General features: G+C 40.5%; 1 protein-coding gene across 3 annotated transcripts in view; it reads left to right on the top strand.

Moving 5' to 3' along the window:
• LOC126092368 (tetratricopeptide repeat protein 21B-like) overlaps positions 1-23,397 on the top strand; it is a 257,167-nt gene that overhangs the window by 181,579 nt on the left and 52,191 nt on the right. For all 3 annotated transcript variants that reach the window (XM_049907915.1, XM_049907916.1, XM_049907917.1), the window contains exons 15-16: positions 14,479-14,746; positions 18,223-18,457. In XM_049907915.1, the coding sequence (XP_049763872.1) occupies positions 14,479-14,746; positions 18,223-18,457 (503 nt within the window). The remainder of the gene's footprint in view (positions 1-14,478; positions 14,747-18,222; positions 18,458-23,397) is intronic.

The raw sequence follows: 23,397 nt of genomic DNA, 5'->3' as shown, positions 1-23,397 counted from the left end.
AAGACATTGCTACTGCATGTCCAAGTACACAAATTCAATCAGTATTCTCCGTGATGGCAGGAGGAGAGGAGCAACATGGTTCAAAAGACGTTAACTTTAGGCGAATCATGAGTGTGTTTCAAAATCTTGCATGAATGTTCACTGTCCCAATCATGCATATTATGATGATTAACCATTGTACACAAATGAAACGGATTCCTTCGGTAGCTGCTGCAAGTCACTGCAGAAGTCAGAATGTAGTTCATTGTCTTGGGAAATCATTGCATATAACAATTGTGGCTGGTAAGGTTTTACATGCAGACGTTTGCATAGAGCGCACTAGTCAGTTATCTGGAGTTCGTTGCTTGCACTTATTGTTGATTTCTTCAGACTTTTGCTGAATGCTTACCAAACGAACTCAGGCTTCTTTTCTGACAGTTCGGGCTGCCCTGTCTTCTTTGCACCTCATAAAAAGCCAGTCTCACAGAGTGATCCACCCATGGACTGTTTTGTATGCTGGCGCTTTTACCTGATATTTGGTACAAAGTCATCACTGAACCGTCACAAATGACTTACATTTAGTGAATTCAAAGATGCAAAATGTATAGGGCACTCCATTATACACCATGTTCTGACATGAGTAGTACAGTCTGCAACTATGCCATGGTGCATATTATGAATTGAAACTTGGGAGTGTTGCTCTGTTCACTGATATGTGTCATTTTTCTTTGGGTGTTGTAGTTTTCGCACTGTCATCTTATGAAATCCAGGTGTACTTATCCACAATCGTGCATATTGTCATCTCCAATGAACATCAGTTTATGCTTTAATAATTTGTGCATATATCCATACATATGTAACTCAATTGCATTAATATATTGCCTTGGATAAATCTTGATTCTCATTTTTTTTGTCAGTTGCTCATCTCTACTCTCATAATCATGGACAAAGTCATCATACTCACAGTTGTGCCAGAATCTTGTTATTTACTTCCATTGTTTCTTCTGCAACTGCCACAGTATTATGGTATACATACCCAGTGGGCAATTTATTATGTTCATTCAAATTGTATCCAGTATATTTATTATCTTCTGTTTCGCAGTATTCTGTTTTTACTAACCACCAACTCACAAACTGTTTCTACTAATTGTTCTGTTGTGTGTATTACCCTAATCTTACTTGTATTCATAGACATCACCTAAGTTGTCTTGGAATTTAGAAAAATTGAATAAATGGTCTGGTTTGTGCAGGAATCAGTCCATTGATGAGGCATTGTTGTTTGTAGTGCCCGCAGTACACTGGCTCATCCTCAGTACCATTGGTAGACCCTCATACAGGCAAGGTTTATGCCAGCAGGGTGACAGTGTGTTTTTAAGGCTGCTCAGGCAAGAGAGTAGATCAGGCAGATGCTCAGTCAAGTTGCTGTTAACTGTCCGTGTCTGGCAGTGAACTGAAATTGTAATGTTGGTGCCACATCTGCAGGCCAATTGGCTGGTGGCTGGATAAGGTTCCAGTGGCGTTGAAAAGGTGTTCTTGCCCAAGGACACCATGGTCATTTGTCCCGAAAAGATGTATACATTGTTTATGGTTTCCAGCTAGACACTTTTTGAATTTTCTGCCTCAGCTTGCTGCTTCTGGGCAGAGTCAAAGTATGTGCTATTGGCAAGGATGTAATGTCCGTGATGTCTGTAGTGTCAACAAAAGTTGTGGCTGGTGATGTTGTTGCAACACCATCACCAGATTTTTAATTGTTGTGCATGACTCTGTAAGAAGTCAAAGAAGTCAATAGAAGGGTCAGGGCCATTGTCGGTGAAAGTTAATAGAAGGGTCAGGGTCATTAAATTTTTTTACATATGTGCAATGAACATTGTGATGAATCATTCCACATTGCCATTGCTTAGGGGTGGATGTTTCTCAAATGATCAGGTACTGTTGTTCACAGTTTCTGGTAGGGAAAACTTGGTGGAGTTTTAGGCCACAAAGTCTACAAAAAGCCCACGCAAATGGACAGGTACCTTCACAAAAATTCAAATCACCACCCCAACAAAAAAAGAGGCTTGAGCAAAACATTGGTGGACCGGGGTAAAAGAACATGTGAACTGAAGTTCTTAGAGGAAGAGCTTGACATTTAAGAACTATTTTCAGAAAAAAAGCTGCTGTGGGGAACTACACGTAACACTTGGCATCTTCCTCAACAGGATTATACTCCTATACAGGAATGTTCCAGGACAAGATTTTTCATTTCTGAGTTTGCAATACTAAAAAGGAACAAATGTTGTTTTTATGTTACCTGGTATATGTGCCTCCTTGAAATGACGTTGGCTATGTTTACGCAGAAACTCACTGTATGGCAGAGATGTGCTTAGCAACACACCGTTTGGGTTCTTGATGCTTTAGTTACGGTGACACAATGGATGCTGATTGTGAGCAAAGAATGAATATTAAGTTGTGCATTAAGCTTGGGAAAACCCCTAGTGAAACATGGACTGTGATTAAGCAAGCATGTGCAGGTGAGGCAATTTCAAGAAGTCATGTTTTTGAGTGACACAAAAGGTTTTGTGAAGGCAGACATTCAGTGCAAGATGATCCCAGAGCTGATTGGCTGTCTACAGCACATACTGAATCAAATGTGAAACTTGTAAGGCAGTTATTCCAATATGACCATTATGTAGCTGTGCATGCAATATCAGAAGAACTCAATTTGAATCGTGATTTGTGTCATAAGATTTTAAGCAAAGGTTTAGGGAAATGGAAACGTAATGTAAAACTCATCCCTCACACACTAACAGATGAACAGAAGGAGGAAAGACGAAGAATTTCTGCTGAACTACTGGATAGAGCCAAACATGATCCTACATTTCTGTCAAAGATTATTGCGGGGGATGAAAGTTGGTGCTACGAAGTATGACCTCACAGGAAGTGTGAAAGTGCTGAATGGCAGAGTCCTTTATCACCAGCCTTGAAAAAAGTCATCCACCATCGAGAACAAAGACAATGTCCATCACATTCTTTGATAGTAAATTATTAGTTCAGCATGAGTATGTTCCTCTTGTTCAAACAAGAAACCAAACTGTTTACGTCGAAGTCTTGAACATTTGTGACAAGCAACTCGACATTGCCACCCTAATTTATGGCAGTGTCAGGACAGGTTCGTATTGCATGACAATGCAAGACCCCATACTGTTTTATGGATTAATCAGCAATAGCAGATCATGCACTGGAACCAGAGAACTACTAAATTCATTTCTCCGATACTATAGCTTTATCAGGATCCAGTCATTACTCTCCTAGGATATACAGAGAGCTCATAGAAATTAAAAAACACAAAACCAACTTTAACAGAAAATACTGCAGTGCAGTGACTGAGACACTACATTTATGATAGACAGCTGCACTCAATTAAGAATGAACTCGCAAATTGTGATTATGGTTCCACAGCAGCTGTAGAATTTGAGAACAAATGAAAATTTGTGCCAGACCAGGACTTGAACCCGGATTTCCCACTTCTTGCGAGCATATGCCTTAACAACTTCAGCTATCTGAGCACACTTCCAGGAATGCCCCAAATCTCCATTTGTCCTGGTGTCTATGCTCCCTTGTGTTTGTGCTATACTACTGTGATTCCTGCACAGGGCGAGACACTGTTTTCTCTTATCTTTGCCTTTCTGTGGCATGAAATTTAGCAGTGCAGTTTCTGAGACTCTGTGTTGGCCATCAACAGCTACATTTTGTGAGTTCATTCTTAATTGAATGTGGCTGTTGATCATCAACGCAGTGTCTGAGACACTTCACTGCCGTATTTCATGTCATAGAGAGGCAATGACGAGAGAAAACAGTGTCTCACCTTGTGCGGGGATCATGATAATACAGTGTGAGCACAAGGAAAAGTAGACACCAGGACAAATGGAGATTTGGGTCACTCCTGGAAGCATGCTCAGATAACGAAAGTCCTTAAGGCAACTGCTCACAAAAGTCAGAAATTTGGGTTCAAGTTCTGGTATGACACAACTTTTCATGTGTCCTGAAATATTCGACAACTGATCTGGAATCATAAATGTAATATGTGAGTTCATTTCTAACAGAAAAGAAAAAGGATTGATATTATACAAGTTGCAAGCCTTTGTGCAACATAAAGCCACCAGTGCCAGCTATTACCCTCGAAGAGCTCCAAAACATGCTTTGATGCAACTCCGTGATCTTCAGCAGAGGTCTAATGATGTCAGAAACCAACCGTTACATGGTTGCAAGTAAACAGTTGCCTGACTGAGCTTGTCTAAGTTTGAAACTGCTACATGAGTCTTCATTGCCTCTGATGTTGTCTCCAATATTAAGGGGCAAACAGTTAGCCAGAGAAATGTTTCTTAGACAATGGCCTAATGCTTATAAAACAAAAATAACCATGACTGCAAATGCTTGATGTAAGTATCTGCATTGTGTGATAATAGTCCTTGTTTGCCCAGTTCTAGGTCTGGATATATTGGAAGCTGAGAAAGAGTTTCTGTATTTGTGTGTTTCACAATTGGTCTGTAATATATTTTATAACTGTAAGAATTAAAAATTATGCCTATCGCTGTGATCTTTGTGCTGTTCATTGTGAAATAGTGTTATTTACTCCAAAAAAGTGTGGTTTATGGTGTATTGTCAGTGAAAAGGTAAAATTTTATGCCATAGAGAGATACATGGAATGTCTGTACAGCACATACGATAGCAAGTACCCCCTTTTCAGTTTTTGAATAGTTAAGGTGAATTGAATTTAGTATTTTAAATGTGTGTCCAATAGGGTGTTTTCAGCATCAACATTTTTGTGTGGTAGTACTGCACCTATCCGATATGGAAAAGTGTTTGCCTGTTGTGAATTTCTCACAGCGTGGTGTGGAGTATGATTTTGTTTTAAGAACTCTAAACACTTCTGATTTGGTATCCCTGTTCACTAGGGTGTCATTGAAAGACTCGTTGGAACTGATTGCAGAGAAATTTGATGGTGCTCTGCTGGACCTTCTCAGACATATACTGACCTTATCTTATGTTTTGTATGGGGGCCAATATTATGAACAGACAGAAGCTGTAGCCATGGGCAGCCCTCTGTCTCCAGTGGTTGCCAATATGTCCCTGGAGAGATCTGAAGGGGAGGCATTAGAGATTGCGAGATACAAACCCACATGCTTCTTCAAGTATTTGGATGATACCTTTGTGCTCTGTCTTCATGGATGGATAGGCTCAGTGACCTTCTCTCTAACATCTGAACTTATGCCGCCCAAATATTAAGTTCACCTTAGAACTGGGAAAGGATGGCCAGTTGCTGTTACTAGATGTACTTTTCAAAAGAAGAGCAGATTGCTCATTTGGTGACAAAGTGTATTGCAAACCTACACACACTGATTTATTCCAGCAAGCCAGCTGCTGTCATACCCAGTGCAGAATGGAGTCCTGAAGTCATTGGTCCATGGAGTGTACACCTCTCAGACCCAGATAGTCTTGCAGTAGAAATATAGCATCTACGATCAGTGTTCTGCAAGAATGGAAACATGGTAAAGCACATTCAGAAGACCCTTCAACCAGTCACTCTACCACACATTCTAGAAGAAGATAAGATGAGGCAAAGATTGTGGCATACCTGCCTTATGCAGGATCTATTTCTGTCAAAATAAGCAGGATTCTCAGGAAGCATAATGTCAAATATGTGTTCTGTTCACCTACCAAAACAAGAGGGCTACTGGGAAATGTGAAAGATGACTCTGGAGTCTGAAAATGAGGAATTTGTAATACACCTTGCCAATGTGGCATGTTGTACATTGAACCATACAACTAGGATAGTGGACATCAGATGCAAACAATGTCCGAGGCACAACTGACTAAGACAGGGAAGTAAATAAGCAGTTGCCGAGCGCTGTCTGGAACTCAATTATTTCATGAAACCTGATGAAACAAGGGCTTTGGCACAAACACTCAGATACTGGGACAATGTTATAGGAGGGTTTATACAGATGACAAATAACCTGATGAATTGTGACACTGGGTACCAACCCAGTAGAGTCTGGGATCCTACACTGGAGTTGTTGAAAGTGCAGTAGGGGCAGCAGCAGAACTCCGCAAAAAGGAGAACTGAGAATGTGGACATGGAAAATGAACCCCAGATAAGTCGCTGGACCAAAGATGGTACGTCGTGGGGCACTTCTAGTGGGAGCCGACCGCAAAGAGAGTAGCTGGAATCATAGTGAGCCAAAAAACAGAACAATTGTGCAGACAATTGCCTGGGACTGAAGATGAAACACTGCATTTGGCCTGCTGCACTGGACCAAAGAAGGAATGCCTAAGACTGTTTCTATTGGGAGCAGACCACAGAGAGAACACCTGTAAATGTAGCAGACCAAAAATAGAATGCCTGCATCCAAACAGGTGTTCCAGACTGAAGAGGGAACGCTTAAGGACACTGCTAGTGGGAGTAGTGTAGGTATAAATACTGGACCCGTTCCACTTGGCGAGTAGTCTCAGGTAGCACCTCATGAAGATAACAAGTCACATTGTCAAAATAGCATGCAGAATAATGGTGATGTCCAGCAGAATACCCAGCACCTCAAGATGGAAGATGTTATGTATTTTTCCATCAGGAAACTGCTGATGGCACCTAATTAATCCATTCTTACAGTATAATCTCCGTCACTAAGTAGTGTCTGTAATTTATATACATGTGATGTTTAAATCTGGAGGTAAGTGTAAAACATCATCCGAAATTATGCTAAATGCGCTCTCTGAAAACTATTTAGAGTGATTAATTCATGAGCCCAACTGAATAGTAAACGGTTGTGTAATCCTGAGCTAATAACGAGCATCAAAATGGGTACAGGTAATAGTGTACATAGGGTTGTCATAGTGAGACTGAATACCACAACTCCCAGATCCACCAAAAATAATATACAGGGTTATTACAAATGATTGAAGCGATTTCACAGCTCTGCAATAACTTTATTATTTGAGATATTTTCAAAATGCTTTGCACACACATACAAAAACTCAAAAAGTTTTTTAGGCATTCACAAATGTTCGATATGTGCCCCTTTAGTGATTCGGCAGACATCAAGCCGATAATCAAGTTCCTCCCACACTCGGCGCAGCATGTCCCCATCAATGATTTCGAAAGCATTGTTGATGCGAGCTCGCAGTTCTGGCACGTTTCTTGGTAGAGGAGGTTTAAACACTGAATCTTTCACATAACCCCACAGAAAGAAATCGCATGGGGTTAAGTCGGGAGAGCATGGAGGCCATGTAAAGCCCTACACCCCATTGTACTATTCCTGCTTTGACTCCTGACAGGTAGACCTTGTATTCTCCCACTTCCTGGCCTGGCGGCAGAAACCTGAAGTGCGGATTCAGCCGAACAAAACTTTATGAGTTTTTCTACGCATCTGTAGTGTGTCGTGACTATATGTCAATGAATGGAGCTACAGTGAATTTATGAAATCGCTTCAATCATTTGTAATAGCCCTATATATATATATATATATATATATATATATATATATATATATATAAAAAGAAAGATGATGAGACTTACCAAACAAAAGTGCTGGCAGGTCGATAGACACACAAACAAACACAAACATACACACAAAATCTAGCTTTCGCAACCAATGGTTGCCTTCCCTCTTGTCTTTCCCTCTCCTTCCCTCTTTCCTGACGAGGCAACCATTGGTTGCGAAAGCTAGATTTTGTGTGTATGTTTGTGTTTGTTTGTGTGTCTATCGACCTGCCAGCGCTTTTGTTTGGTAAGTCTCATCATCTTTCTTTTTAAATATATTTTTCCCACGTGGAATGTTTCCCTCTATTATATATATATATATATATATATATATATATATAAAAAAAGAAAGATGATGAGACTTACCAAACAAAAGCGCTGGCAGGTCGATAGACACACAAACAAACACAAACACCCACGTGGAATGTTTCCTTCTATTATAACCATAACCATATATATATATATATATATATATATATATATATATATATATATATATATTTACAAACGTCTGCTTGTGTCTGTGTATATGCGGATGGATATGTGTGTGTGTGCGAGTGTATACCTGTCCTTTTTTCCCCCTAAGGTAAGTCTTTCCGCTCCCGGGATTGGAATGACTCCTTACCCTCTCCCTTAAAACCCAAATCCTTTTGTCTTTCCCTCTTTCCTGACGAGGCAACCGTTGGTTGTGAAAGCTAGAATTTTGTGTGTATGTTTGTGTTTGTTTGTGTGTCTATCGACCTGCCAGCGCTTTTGTTTGGTAAGTCTCATCATCTTTCTTATATATATATATACACAAAGATGATGTGACACACAAACAAACACAAACATACACACAAAATTCTAGCTTTCGCAACCAACGGTTGCGTTGTCAGGAAAGAGGGAAGGAGAGGGAAAGACGAAAGGATGTGGGTTTTAAGGGAGAGGGTAAGGAGTCATTCCAATCCCGGGAGCGGAAAGACTTAACTTAGGGGGAAAAAAGGACGGGTATACACTCGCGCACACACACACACACACACACACACACACACACACACACACACACACATATACAGACACAAGCGGACATATACAAAGGCAAAGAGTTTGGGCAGATATGTCAGTCGAGGCGGAAGTGCAGAGGCAATGATGTTGTTGAATGACAGGTGAGGTATGAGTGGCGGCAACTTCAAATTAACGGAGATTGGGGCCTGGTGGATAACGGGAAGAGAGGATATATTGAAGAGCAAGTTCCCATCTCCGGAGTTCGGATAGGTTGGTGTTAGTGGGAAGTATCCAGATAACCCGGACGGTGTAACACTGTGCCAAGATGTGCTGGCCGTGCACCAAGGCATGTTTAGCCACAGGGTGATCCTCATTACCAACAAACACTGTCTGCCTGTGTCCATTCATGCGAATGGACAGTTTGTTGCTGGTCATTCCCACATAGAATGCGTCACAGTGTAGGCAGGTTAGTTGGTAAATCACGTGGGTGCTTTCACACGTGGCTCTGCCTTTGATTGTGTACACCTTCCGGGTTACAGGACTGGAGTAGGTGGTGGTGGGAGGGTGCATGGGACAGGTTTTACACCGGGGGCGGTTACAAGGGTAGGAGCCAGAGGGTAGGGAAGGTGGTTTGGGGATTTCATAGGCATGAACTAAGAGGTTACGAAGGTTAGGTGGACAGCGGAAAGACACTCTTGGTGGAGTGGGGAGGATTTCATGAAGGATGGATCTCATTTCAGGGCAGGATTTGAGGAAGTCGTATCCCTGCTGGAGAGCCACATTCAGAGTCTGATCCAGTCCCGGAAAGTATCCTGTCACAAGTGGGGCACTTTTGTGGTTCTTCTGTGGGAGGTTCTGGGTTTGAGAGGATGAGGAAGTGGCTCTGGTTATTTGCTTCTGTACCAGGTCGGGAGGGTAGTTGCGGGATGTGAAAGCTGTTGTCACGTTGTTGGTGTAATGGTTCAGGGATTCCGGACTGGAGCAGATTAGTTTGCCACGAAGACTTAGGCTGTAGGGAAGGGACCGTTTGATGTCAGCTGTCATAATGCTGTCATAATGGAGGTACTGTTGCTTGTTGGTGGGTTTGATGTGCACGGACGTGTGAAGCTGGCCATTGGACAGGTGGAGGTCAACATCAAGGAAAGTGGTAAGGGGTTTGGAGTAGGACCAGGTGAATCTGATGTAACCAAAGGAGTTGAGGTTGGAGAGGAAATTCTGGAGTTCTTCTTCACTGTGAATCCAGATCATGAAGATGTCATCAATAAATCTGTACCAAACTTTGGGTTGGCAGGCCTGGGTAACCAAGAAGGCTTCCTCTAAGCAACCCATGAATAGGTTGGCGTACGAGGGGGCCATCCTGGTACCCATGGCTGTTCCCTTTAATTGTTGGTATGTCTGGCCTTCAAAAGTGAGGAAGTTGTGGGTCAGGATGAAGCTGGCTAAGGTAATGAGGAAAGAGGTTTTAGGTAGGGTGGCAGGTGATTGGCGTGAAAGGAAGTGCTCCACCGCAACAAGGCCCTGGACGTGCGGGATATTTGTGTATCAGGAAGTGGCATCAATGGTTACAAGGATGGTTTCCGGGGGTAACAGATTGGGTAAGGATTCCAGGCGTTCGAGAAAGTGGTTGGTGTCTTTGATGAAGGATGGGAGACTGCATGTAATGGGTTTAAGGTGTTGATCTACGTAGGCAGAGATACGTTCTGTGGGGGCTTGGTAAGCAGCTACAATGGGGCGGCCGGGATGATCGGGTTTGTGAATTTTAGGAAGAAGGTAGAAGGTAGGGGTGCGGGGTGTCGGTGGGGTCAGGAGGTTGATGGAGTCAGGTGAAAGGTTTTGTAGGGGGCCTAAGGTTCTGAGGATTCCTTGAAGCTCTGCCTGGACATCAGGAATGGGATTACCTTGGCAAACTTTGTATGTGGTGTTGTCTGAAAGCTGACGCAGTCCCTCAGTCACATACTCTCGACGATCAAGTACCACGGTCGTGGAACCCTTGTCCGCCGGAAGGATGACGATGGATCGGTCAGCCTTCAGATCACGGATAGGCTGACCGATCCATATAATATATATATATATTCAAAAAACAGATAAAAATTCGCTTGACACCCTCCAGAGACACATCTATACTCCTTCCAAATTAACAATGTAAATGTAGACCAGATGTAGCTTGAATCCAAAGAAATAGTATCAACGGTGATTGAGAGATTTGTACCAAATAAATTAACAAATGATGGAATGGATCCCCCACGGTAAAACAGGTTAGAACAATGTTGCAGAAACAATCAAAAAAAGCATACCAAATTTAAACGAATGCAAAATCATTGAGATTGGTAATCTTTTACAGAAGCTCAAAATTTAGTGTGGACTTGAATTCGAGATGCTTATAGTAGTTTTCATAACAAAACTTTGTTTCGAAACCAGGCAGAAAATCCAAAGAGATTCTGGTCGTATGTAAAATTTGCTAGTGGCAAGACACAATCAGTGTCTTCTCTGTGTGATAGCAAAGGAAATACTATCAATAAAGCAGAGCTACTAAACACAGCCTTCCAAAATTCCTCCACCACAGAATACCAAGTAAATATTCCAGAATTCAGATCAAGAACAGCTGCCAACATGTGTAACTTAGAAGTAGATTTATTCGGAGGAGTGAAGCAATTTAAATCACTTAATAAAAGCAAGTCTTCCAGTCCAGATTGTATACTGACTATGCTTCATAATTAACAACCATATACAACCGCTTGCTCAGTGAAAGATCCATACCCAGAGACTAGAAAATTGCACAGGTCACACCAATATTCAAGAAGGGCAATAGGAGTAATCCACAAAATTACTGGCCCATATCATTAAGTCGCTATGCAGCGGGGCTTTGGAGCATATGCTGTGTCTGAACATTATGAATTACCTTGAAGGGAAGAATCTATTGGGATACAGTCAGCACGATTTAGAAAACATCATTTGTTTGAAACTCAACTAGCTCTTTACTCAGGCAAAGTATTGAGTGCTATCGACAAGGGATTCCAAATTGATCCTGTATTTATACAGGGTGTTACAAAAAGGTACGGCCAAACTTTCAGGAAATATTCCTCACACACAAATAAAGAAAAGATGTTATGTGGACATGTGTCCGGAAACACTTAATTTCCATGTTAGAGCTCATTTTAGTTTCGTCAGTATGTACTGTACTTCCTCGATTCACCGCCAGTTGGCCCAATTGAAGGAAGGTAATGTTGACTTCGGTGCTTGTGTTGACATGCGTCTCATTGCTCTACAGTACTAGCATCAAGCACATCAGTATGCAGCATCAACAGGTTAGTGTTCATCACGAACGTGGTTTTGCAGTCAGTGCAATGTTTACGCGGAGTTGGCAGACGCCCATTTGATGTATGGATTAGCACAGGGCAATAGCCGTGGCGCGGTATGTTTGTATCGAGACAGATTTCCAGAACGAAGGTGTCCCAACAGGAAGACGTTCGAAGCAATTGATCAGCGTCTTAGGGAGCATGGAACATTCCAGCCTATGACTCGCGACTGGGGAAGACCTAGAACGACGAGGACACCTGCAATAGACGAGGCAATTCTTCGTGCATTTGACGATAACCCTAATGTCAGCATCAGAAAAGTTGCTGCTGTACAAGGTAACGTTGACCACGTCACTGTATGGAGAGTGCTACTGGAGAACCAGTTGTTTCCATACCATGTACAGTGTGTGCAGGCACTATCAGCACACTGGACTTGTATTTGGGAGGACGACGGTTCAATCCCGGGTCCGGCCATCCTGATTTACGTTTTCCGTGATTTCCCTAAATCACTCCAGGCAAATGCCGGGATGGTTCCTCTGAAAGGACACGGCCGACTTCCTTCCCCATCCTTCCCTAATCCGATGAGACCGATGACTACGCTGTCTGGTCTTCTTCCCCAAAACAACCAACCAACCACTATCAGCAGCTGATTGGCCTCCACGGGTACACTTCTGCGAATGGTTCATCCATCAATGTGTCAATCCTCATTTCAGTGCATATGTTCTCTTTATGGATGAGGCTTCATTCCAACATGATCAGATTGTAAATTTTCACAATCAACATGTGTGGGCTGACGAGAATCCATACGCAATTGTGCACGTCATCAACACAGATTTTCTGTGAACGTTTGGGCAGGCATTGTTGGTGATGTCTTGATTGGGCCCCATGTTCTTCCTCCTACGCTCAATGGAGCACGTTATCATGATTTCATACGGGATACTCTATCTGTGCTGCTCGAACATGTGCCTTTACAAGTGCGACACAACATGTGGTTCATGCACGATGGAGCTCCTGCACATTTCAGTCGAAGTGTTCGTACACTTCTCCACAACAGATTCGCTGACCGATGGGTTGGTAGAGGCGGACCAATTTCATGGCCTCCACGCTCTCCTGACCTCAACCCTCTTGACTTTCATTTATGGGGGCATTTGAAAGCTCTTGTCTACATAACCCCGGTACCAAATGTAGAGACTCTTCGTGCTCGTATTGTGGACGGCTGTGATACAATACGCCATTCTCCAGGGCTGCGTCAGCGCATCAGGGATTCCATGCGACAGAGGGTGGATGCATGTATCCTCGCTAACGGAGGACATTTTGAACATTTCCTGTAACAAAGTGTTTGAAGTCACGCTGGTACGTTCTGTTGCTGTGTGTTTCCATCCCATGATTAATGTGATTTGAAGAGAAGTAATAAAATGAGCTCTAACATGGAAAGTAAGCGTTTCCAGACACATGTCCACATAACAATTTTCTTTCTTTGTGTGTGAGGAATGTTTCCTGAAAGTTTGGCCATATCTTTTTATAACACCCTGTAGATTTTCAGAAGTATTTTGACACCATACTTTAGAAGCAGCTAGTAATTAAACATGTTTATGGAATATCGTCTCAGTTATGCAACTGGATTCGTGATTTCCTGTCAGAGAGATCACAATTCTTAGTAACTGACAATTCTTAGTAACTGACAGAAAGTCATTGAGTAAAACAGAAGTGATTTCTGGCATTCCCCGAGGTACTGTTATAGGCCCTTTGCTGTTCCTTACCTATATAAACAACTTTCGGGGGGGGGGGGGGGGGGGATATGAGCAGCTGCCTTAGGTTTTTTGCAGATGATGCTGTTGTTAACTCATCAGCAGATCAAAACCAATTGCAAAACAATTTACAAAAGACATCTGTATGGTGCAAAAATTAGCAGTTTGACATTAAATAATGAGTAGTGTGAGATCATCCACATAAGTGCTAAAATGAATCCATTGAACTTCAGTTATACGATAGATCAATCAGATCTAAAGGCCGTAAATTCAACTATATACCTAAAAGAACACGTAGAAAATGTTGTTTGGGCAGGTGAATCAAAGACTACGTTTTATTGGCAGAAGATGTAGAAGGTGAAACAAATATTCTAAAGAGAAGAAGTACTAGCGGCGTACTGCTGCAAGGTGTGAGATCCTTACTAGATAGAATTAACACAGTACGTTGAGTAAGTTCGAAGAAGGGAAGCACATTTCATGTTATCAAAAAATAGGGGAGCGGGATCACAGACATGATACAAGATTTGAGGTGGGCATCATTAAAACGAAGGGTTTTCTTGTTGCAGCGGGATGTTCTCATGAAATTTCAATCACCAACTTTCTCCTCCGAATGTGAAAGTATTTTGTTGACACTGACCTACAAAGGGAGAAATGATCATCATAATAAAATAAGAGAAATCGGAGCTTACACAGAAAGGTATAGAATTTTATGTTTTCCGTGCACCTTCCCAAAGTGGAATAATAGAGAATTATTGTGAATGTGGTACAATGAATTCTCTGCCAGGCACTTAAGTGGGATTTGCAGAGTAGTCATGTAGATGTAGATAAATGCTCTAATAATTTGTGATCCCTCGGCATGCCACTTATGATTTGTAATGTTTAAAACATCAGCCACTTATGGTTCTTAATATTTAAAAAAAATAACTAGAGGCAGAATGCTTTCTGTTTGTTGCAGACCAGTGAGTTAGAGCTGTGCCAACAAGCCTGTTCTCAACTGCTTGAAACAGACCCTGAAAATGAGTCAGCCACAGTTATGATGGCAGATTTAGCATTCCGGCGTGTTGATTTTGACACTGCTGCTATGCACTTTCGTCAACTGCTTGCACAGCAGCCTACATATTGGACAGCCCTTGCCCGTCTTGTAGAGGTGTCACGACGAACAGCAACACTTCCTGAAGCTGAACCTTTCCTTGAAAGAGCAACTGCGGCTTGCCAGCGACCTGGTAAGCTTTTACTAAGCATTTATGAATTGTTGTGATACATATTGCTTAATATTTCTGACTAATGTTAGTGTATATTTATTTCTTCTTCAAGCTATTTTCCATCTCCTAATTACCAATGGTGAAAGAGTAATTTGCTCACTTCCTTGGTGACACATGGTAACAAAATCAAGAACAGCAACAATGTTTCTGGTGAACATTATGATCGTGGTGTAAATCTCAAGGCAGTAAATACTGGCAATGAAAGTCAGTGTTTTATGTTTATTGCATTTGTTTTCCGGGTCATTTTATAAAATACCCTTTGCTGCTGATGTATACATGTTGATGTTGCCAAGGCATGAAACACATTTTGTCAAATCTCATTATGATCACTTATAAAGGAACAATGTTCCACTGCTGGTGAGGTCACTGGAAATGGACTGTAAGCTCAGGTAGTGCACATAAATAAAGGGACTTAGCTTTGTCCTTTTCAGTCAAGCTGATTCATTTACCTTAAATGACTAGGGAAACCAAGGGTCCCTTTGGAACTCTCTCTCTCTCTCTCTCTCTCTCTCTCTGTCTCTCTGTTTGTGTGTGTGTGTGTGTGTTTTAGATTCATGGTCATGTTTCACAAATTCTGAAATACCATCATTCTTTTTCCTTGTATAAATCTGATAACGGTTGTAAAGCTGAAACTGTTTTCCTATTTAAGTAAATTAAAATCTGTGAAATCTATAATTTTAGTAACCACATTTTGGCAACACAAGCTGGAATGATCCATTGAATTAAGCCATTATTAATCCAGGATAGATTGGCAACACAACTTTGACAAGCAAGTACTGTAGATAACCACTTGAACTATATCTATTCACCAATTTCAAAGCAAGAGTGAATCCATACATAAAAGTCCAAACTCAGTTTATAGTGACTACATCCAACTGGAAAATAACCAGTATGCGAAGTAAAATCACGGTAACTGCCTACTGACTGTGGTGGCTGTTTATCCAACATGGAGACTAGTGACACAGTGTTGTTGATTTGCCACTAGTGTCTCTGTCGAGGTCCTCTAGATTGTTATCTAATGGTGTTTGCCTGGGATAAAAGATTTCCTGTGGATTTACTGGAAAAAACGAATGTAAACTCATATAACTCACCGATCATTGTACCGGCTATATATGATTAAACTCATGGAGAGATTGCGTACACATGGGTCCAGCATCCTCTCTTGTGTGGCCAGAATAGTCTGTATCAACTCAAGCTTAGTCAGCAGCCATCTAATGAAATGAAAATATTAAAACAAGTTCCAGCATGCATTGTCAGCATCTAGGGCACCCACCATATTGTATCTAAATGATTTCAGATACAGCAGAATGACCATTCTATGGGAAATTGGTTTGCCATGCCATGACATTTCAGCCCATAAAGGTAATGCTGCTACAATAATGATGCTTGTGTATGGAATCGGGGCTACTGTGGGATCATATGCACAATGGCAACACAGAATGACCTCCATCTTGTTCGCTTGGCTGTAACAGACCACACATCATCATCATACTGCATCCATACAGCATCAGTGCCATCCGGCATTGCTGCTGGAGCCCTACCCTCCTTGGCAGTTTGATGCTATCCTCTGAAGCTGAACTGATGACTTCCATTGTTCGGAAATCACAAATGCCACAGACTGCAATAGGCATGTGAATGCCATTGCTGGTGTGCTGAGTGACAGAAAGTAGTGTTTTTAGTTGAGTACTCCTTTATCTTGTCATCTGCTAATGACTGCTTATGTATCAGATATTACTGTTCTGTTGGTAATTTGGCAACACATTTTGTTGAGCTGGGTTGTGAGCTAACTTTATGTTTCATGATTTTGGGTGGTGTTGGTGGTGTTGGATACAACATACCGTCTGATATCTTCATATCTGACCAGCAACCAATGCATCAAAGAGGTTTTAGAGCTCAAGGTCGTACCACTTCATCAGACTGCTCCACACACCTTATTTTGACGTGGTATCCACATCTGTTTATGAATGCACAAGCCTTCTGTGAAGAAAGATTGATGATGTTAGTGCCTCCCCGGGCTGTAAGTGCACCTGATGTGCCACCCTTTGAACATTCCTGAGTCATGCTTTATGGACAATTCATCGTGACACTCCAACTACTACTGTTGATGCTTTATGGACCCATGTACAAACTTCATTGATGGAGGTTCCTCAGGAACTATACACATTCTCTTTGATTCTATATCATAGCATTTAAAAGCATTGGCCACAGTGTGTTAGGCCTGTATATCATACTGGATTCTCAAAGTCGGAGATCATACGTAGTTCTGTAACCATGATCATTTGTATACTGCAGTTTAGTTAATCTCTGGTACTGGGTTCATTTTGCCTATACACATTGTTCTTGTGTTTTCACAAATGCTAATGTGTTTATGTTAGTAATGGACAGTGAAGTTAATTTGATGTTGTAAAACATATCAGTTAATTCTCTTCTGGAACAGGCAAGATAAGCTTAAGGAGTACCATATTGGCCCCGATAATAAGCCGCCATGACATATAAACTGCCCCCTAAACTGTGAGGAATAAATTTAGAAAAAATATTTTGTGTGGAAATAAGCCACATACTGAATGAGAAGAAGAAAATTACAAGAAATTTATTTTTATTTACTTGTAAAACATAGGTAACATTTGTTCTAATGTATGATGCAACACATTGGCACCTAACATAGTGGTAGCATATTTTGTCTTGTTTACTCTTATCACTATGTGTACCAGTATTCACTTCATCACTGCCACTCCCATGATTTTCATCATTCTCTTCCCTCAGTACGTCATCTTCGCTGCCATCCAATGCATTTGATAGGCAGCATGGATTCTGTTGATATGGAGGACCATAAAGCAAGAATCCGTTCATACGGAATGGTGATTGATGGCCCTTAATCTTATCAGACGGTGTAAAGAGATGGGCATCTTCCAGGAGCCAATCTGAATACATTTTTCGGTGGTTGCCCTTAAACGGCTTATATATGGCCATATCTAGCACATGTGTTTATGAAGTTTCTCTTTTTTTTCCAGCAAGTGTATCTTCTGCTTCAGCAATTAGAAGTCCCTTCAAAGCATCCAAAACTAGCATGACTGTCTTAGCAAGCAAGCAGTGCCCCAGATCGGCAATTCAAAACAGTGGACAACCATTAAGTTTTTATTGTTGTATATTAAAATGCTTTGTTGCCAGTTTTGGGTACAGATGCTAGTTGTGTTGTTGCAAATGAGCATTAATGTTGTACAGCAAGGACATGTAAAAAGATTAGGTACCAATTGTAAGCTACATCCTAACATTTGGGCCAAATGGCATTATGCTTGTAATTTTATTATCAATATTTATCTTTCCAATTTTAATTTTTATGTTTCTTTATTAATAACATTTTGTTGCTTATTGACTGTCAGTTTTTGTCGTCAGTGCTCTGTAGTGATTGAGGGCATACACTTGTTTTATAATTTCAGACCAAGAAGCTGGATTATGTTACTGTCGAGGACTGTTTGAGTGGTATTCTGGTAATCATAATGCTGCTCTTCGGTTCTTTAATGGAGCTCGTCATGATGCTGAATGGGGAAGACAAGCTCTTTACAACATGATAGAGATTTGTTTGGACCAGAGTGATGATGCAGGTGGCAATGGACAGTATGAAGATGATTCAGGAGGAAACTCAAGACTGATGGCACTGACAACAGCTGAGAGGTTAATATTTTCATTTCAATATAATACCTGTAGGTCTAGCATAGTGACTTTTGACCAGTCATCAAAACATCATGGGTCTCCAGTTCGATACTGGGCACTTCTTGAATCATGAATGAAAATCACTAGCTATGGAACAATCACTAGCTATTGCAGCTGAAGACTTCCAGTATAAGGAGTCTCCCTTGTTCTGCCAACAGCCTTGTCAAAAAAGGCTGAGGAAAGGACAGAGTTTCAGGACAGTGTTTTGCTCAAAAAGGGGGAAGATTCAGCTTTGATCAGTGGCATTAGGATACAGAAAGCTATGGAAACCATTGCATTAAAGACACACAATGTGCATCCACCTCTTCATTGGCAAAGATTATGGATAAGCCTACTTTCAGATTTCTGTGAGGAGGTAACCATGGAATATCCAATCAAATGGTAACATTCAGCAAGTTGGAATATGGAATGTCAGAAGTTCGGAAATAGTAGGGAAATTAGAATATCTGAAAAGGAAACACAAAGGGGTCAATCCATACCAAGTGGTCCAGGAAAAAAAAATAATTGGTTGCTTGACCATCTCAGAAAAATTTTATATTTGCTGTGTGAATTCCCCAATGTTTAGTAGTCACAAAAATTAAAAAAAAAAACCTTTTTTTATTATTTGGAAATGATATGATCTTACACTTCAGTAAGTTGTGTGAATGGGGTACAAAACAATGAAAAGATCAAGTGCCTTTAATCTTCTGACAAGTGTAGTACCTTGTTTCAGGCCGCATGCGTTTTTTCGTATTTGCAAACATCTACACAACTATTCAGTAGTGGATTGTCCTAAGCCTTTTAGATAAAATGCATTTAGTTCAACACACTCTGGGCTACAAATTAACATCATTATCTCTTAGCTGAATGTATTCTTTAATATATTTTTATTAGCTCAAAGTTATCAGCCACAAATTTAAAAAACTAAATTTTTGAAAAGTAGTTTTCCAAAGAAAGATTAATTTCTCAGCTTTAATATTTTTTCTGCTATTACACTGTATAGTACAGTTACTTTTTAAAATCAATGGTGAGCAGCTTACATTAAAAGAAACTATTTTCAAAAATTGATTTTTTTATTTTTCCATTTTGTGGCCTGCAATATCTTTGTTGGGGGACCAGATAAAAACCTGAAAATTTCACAGTTAATAGACCTTTATGATATCAAACTTCAGTATAAATTTCAACTTTGAGATTCAATTGGAAATTATGGAAAAAAATTACAAATGTGAGTAAAAAATATGTTTTTTAACATCTGTGATATCTAGGCTTATGGAATAAAATATATCAATTACAGTATGTAATTTAACAATATCTATGATTACTTACTTTTTTATTGAAAATAATCCTACTAATTACATTATATTGTTCTCTTGTTATTTGTTTTTAGTACATCGCTCATTGAACTTTTGAGAAATTTGTTCACTCATTTTGGATGTTAGATTATAAGATTGCCCAATCACAGTTGTAAATTCCATGGGAGACTTCCTTAGTAACATTTTTAAGTGGCATCCAAACTTGACCCTTCTCTCTCTCTCTCTCTCTCTCTCTCTCTCTCTCTCTCTCTCTCTCTCTCTCTCTTTTTTTTTTTTTTTTTTTTAGAAAGATGTCCTTGGACCTGGAGAGTGATAAAATACAGGGTGTTTCAAAAATGACCGGTATATTTGAAACGGCAATAAAAACTAAACGAGCAGCGATAGAAATACACCGTTTGTTGCAATATGCTTGGGACAACAGTACATTTTCACGCAGACAAACTTTCGAAATTACAGTAGTTACAATTTTCAACAACAGATGGCGCTGCGGTCTGGGAAACTCTATAGTACGATATTTTCCACATATCCACCATGCGTAGCAATAATATGGCGTAGTCTCTGAATGAAATTACCCAAAACCTTTGACAACGTGTCTGGCGGAATGGCTTCACATGCAGATGAGATGTACTGCTTCAGCTGTTCAATTGTTTCTGGATTCTGGCGGTACACCTGGTCTTTCAAGTGTCCCCACAGAAAGAAGTCACAGGGGTTCATGTCTGGCGAATAGGGAGGCCAATCCACGCCGCCTCCTGTATGTTTCAGATAGCCCAAAGCAATCACACGATCATCGAAATATTCATTCAGGAAATTAAAGACGTCGGCCATGCGATGTGGCCGGGCACCATCTTGCATAAACCACGAGGTGTTCGCAGTGTCGTCTAAGGCAGTTTGTACCGCCACAAATTCTCGAAGAATGTCCAGATAGCGTGATGCAGTAATCGTTTCGGATCTGAAAAATGGGCCAATGATTCCTTTGGAAGAAATGGCGGCCCAGACCAGTACTTTTTGAGGATGCAGGGACGATGGGACTGCAACATGGGGCTTTTCGGTTCCCCATATGCGCCAGTTCTGTTTATTGACGAAGGCGTCCAGGTAAAAATAAGCTTCGTCAGTAAACCAAATGCTGCCCACATGCATATCGCCGTCATCAATCCTGTGCACTATATCGTTAGCGAATGTCTCTCGTGCAGCAATGGTAGCGGCGCTGAGGGGTTGCTGCGTTTGAATTTTGTATGGATAGAGGTGTAAACTCTGGCGCATGAGACGATACGTGGACGTTGGCGTCATTTGGACCGCAGCTGCAACACGGCGAACGGAAACCCGAGGCCGCTGCTGGATCACCTGCTGCACTAGCTGCACGTTGCCCTCTGTGGTTGCCGTATGCGGTTGCCCTACCTTTCCAGCACGTTCATCCGTCACGTTCCCAGTCCGTTGAAATTTTTCAAACAGATCCTTTATTGTATCGCTTTTCGGTCCTTTGGTTACATTAAACCTCCGTTGAAAACTTCATCTTGTTGCAACAACACTGTGTTCTAGGCGGTGGAATTCCAACACCAGAAAAATCCTCTGTTCTAAGGAATAAACCATGTTGTCTACAGCACACTTGCACGTTGTGAACAGCACACGCTTACAGCAGAAAGACGACGTACAGAATGGCGCACCCACAGACTGCGTTGTCTTCTATATCTTTCACATCACTTGCAGCGCCATCTGTTGTTGAAAATTGTAACTACTGTAATTTCGAAAGTTTGTCCGCCTGAAAATGTACTGTTGTCCCAAGCATATTGCAACAAACGGTATATTTCTATCGCTGCTCGTTTAGTTTTTATTGCCGTTTCAAATATACCGGTCATTTTTGAAACACCCTGTACAACATGTACATCTTGGTTTTGACAGTCAATATTATCAACTTTGCCAATCCACCACTGTTCATCATAAACACAAGCCACTATGTCTTTATTTTGAAGAACCAGTTGTACAAGTTTCCCACACTGATGAAGTTCACTATCAGGTGAAGTTGATGTGATCTTACACTTCAGTAAGTTGTGTGAATGGGGTACAAAACAATGAAAAGATCGAGTGCCTTTAATCTTCTGCCAAGTGTAGTACCTTTCCTTCAAGACACTGTCATAAACTCTTTGCATTTCCTCACATTGTACCAAAACATAGGTAATTCCTTTGATACGTTTTTTACAGAATTCAAACATTGCTTGAGGTGTTATGGTATGATTGTCATCGGTCTGCTGCAGACTTGCTTTTGTGACAGCTCGCTTTGTTGTACCCCCGACACCATCACCATTCTACATCAAACCCAAAATCTTCTATATGAAAGGAGATGTTAATAAATTTTTATTTGTTTTTATATTGACTTGGTGCCCCATCCAAAAAGTAAATCAGTTTTTTTATGGAAGGGGGGTGCTGTTTAATGTAGTTTGTTAATTTTAGTTGAAAAATGTGCACTGCTGTATTGTTGTGTTCAAGGTAGTCACTTATGACACAAAAGCTGTAGCTCATTAGTTTATCTTCATCTATATAATAGAATACAAATGGATGAACTGTGGCCTGTTTGTTTACCCAGTGGTGCCCTTGTACTTAATTTTGAACAACAAAGGAATAATTTTCCGAAAAGTCAGCAAGAACTAAACATTCATCAGCTGCCAAGGTTTGCTTTTTGTCTTTCAAAAGTTTACTTTGAGCTTTTGCAATAAAACGATGCATTTTCAGATTTTCAAGGTTAGCCACCAACACTTCAAAAAACTCTTCTTGTGATTTTATGACTGTCACCATTTCAGTTCTGTCTTGTGTCACCCATTGTTTGTATTTTATATTTGCAGGCATCAAATCATCTTCTTCGGATTCTTCAAATATGTCAAGTAACGCTTGTTTGCCTGGACAGTCTTCACATTTTCCCTTGATCATACAATTGTAATTGTCAATATTGCATACCATAACTTCGAAAAGATCTTTATAGTCAATTCTAAGATTGGCTGCATCTATCATCAACTTTATGTTCTGATTATGCAAACAAACACAAACATTATGGGTGCCAGATGCTCTTGCAACAATACACCATCTTGGTCTCAACTTGCAAAACTTTGATCTTCCAATTTTAATGCCAGGATTTTCTTTTTAAATTCAATGAATAGTTCATTTAAATTACACAATATTAACCTTTTTTGTCTTTGAAACTTAGAACCATTTTCTTTCACGGAAACACAGTCTTTTTTTTTTGCCAGATGTCAAATGGCTGTTATTGTCATCAACATAATACTTAATAACTTTATTGACTGTGCTTTCATCTACCAGATTAGATGCTCTTTTCTTTTGTAATGCTGGTGAAATTCCCTGTTCTTTTACCAATTGCCTTGTTAACTTAACAAGATGTTCTGACACATTAAACTCATCACCAACTTTTGCTCGACTCCAAGAATTCGGCAGTAAACTAATAATCTTAATTTTATCCTCTTTGTTTGAAGTACTGCATTTAGTTTTTAGTTTTTCTATCAAAGCATCATATTCGGTTGGTGAAGTTTCAGAACTTCCATCTGTTTTAGTACAAATTGTATTTTGAAATGAAACTTCCAATTCTTTTTGACTTTAGCTGCTACT

Source organism: Schistocerca cancellata, chromosome 7 (assembly GCF_023864275.1).
Source record: "Schistocerca cancellata isolate TAMUIC-IGC-003103 chromosome 7, iqSchCanc2.1, whole genome shotgun sequence".
Taxonomy (NCBI): domain Eukaryota; kingdom Metazoa; phylum Arthropoda; class Insecta; order Orthoptera; family Acrididae; genus Schistocerca; species Schistocerca cancellata.
The sequence above is the reverse complement of the archived record's forward strand: the minus strand, read 5'-3'. Positions and strand labels throughout refer to the sequence as shown.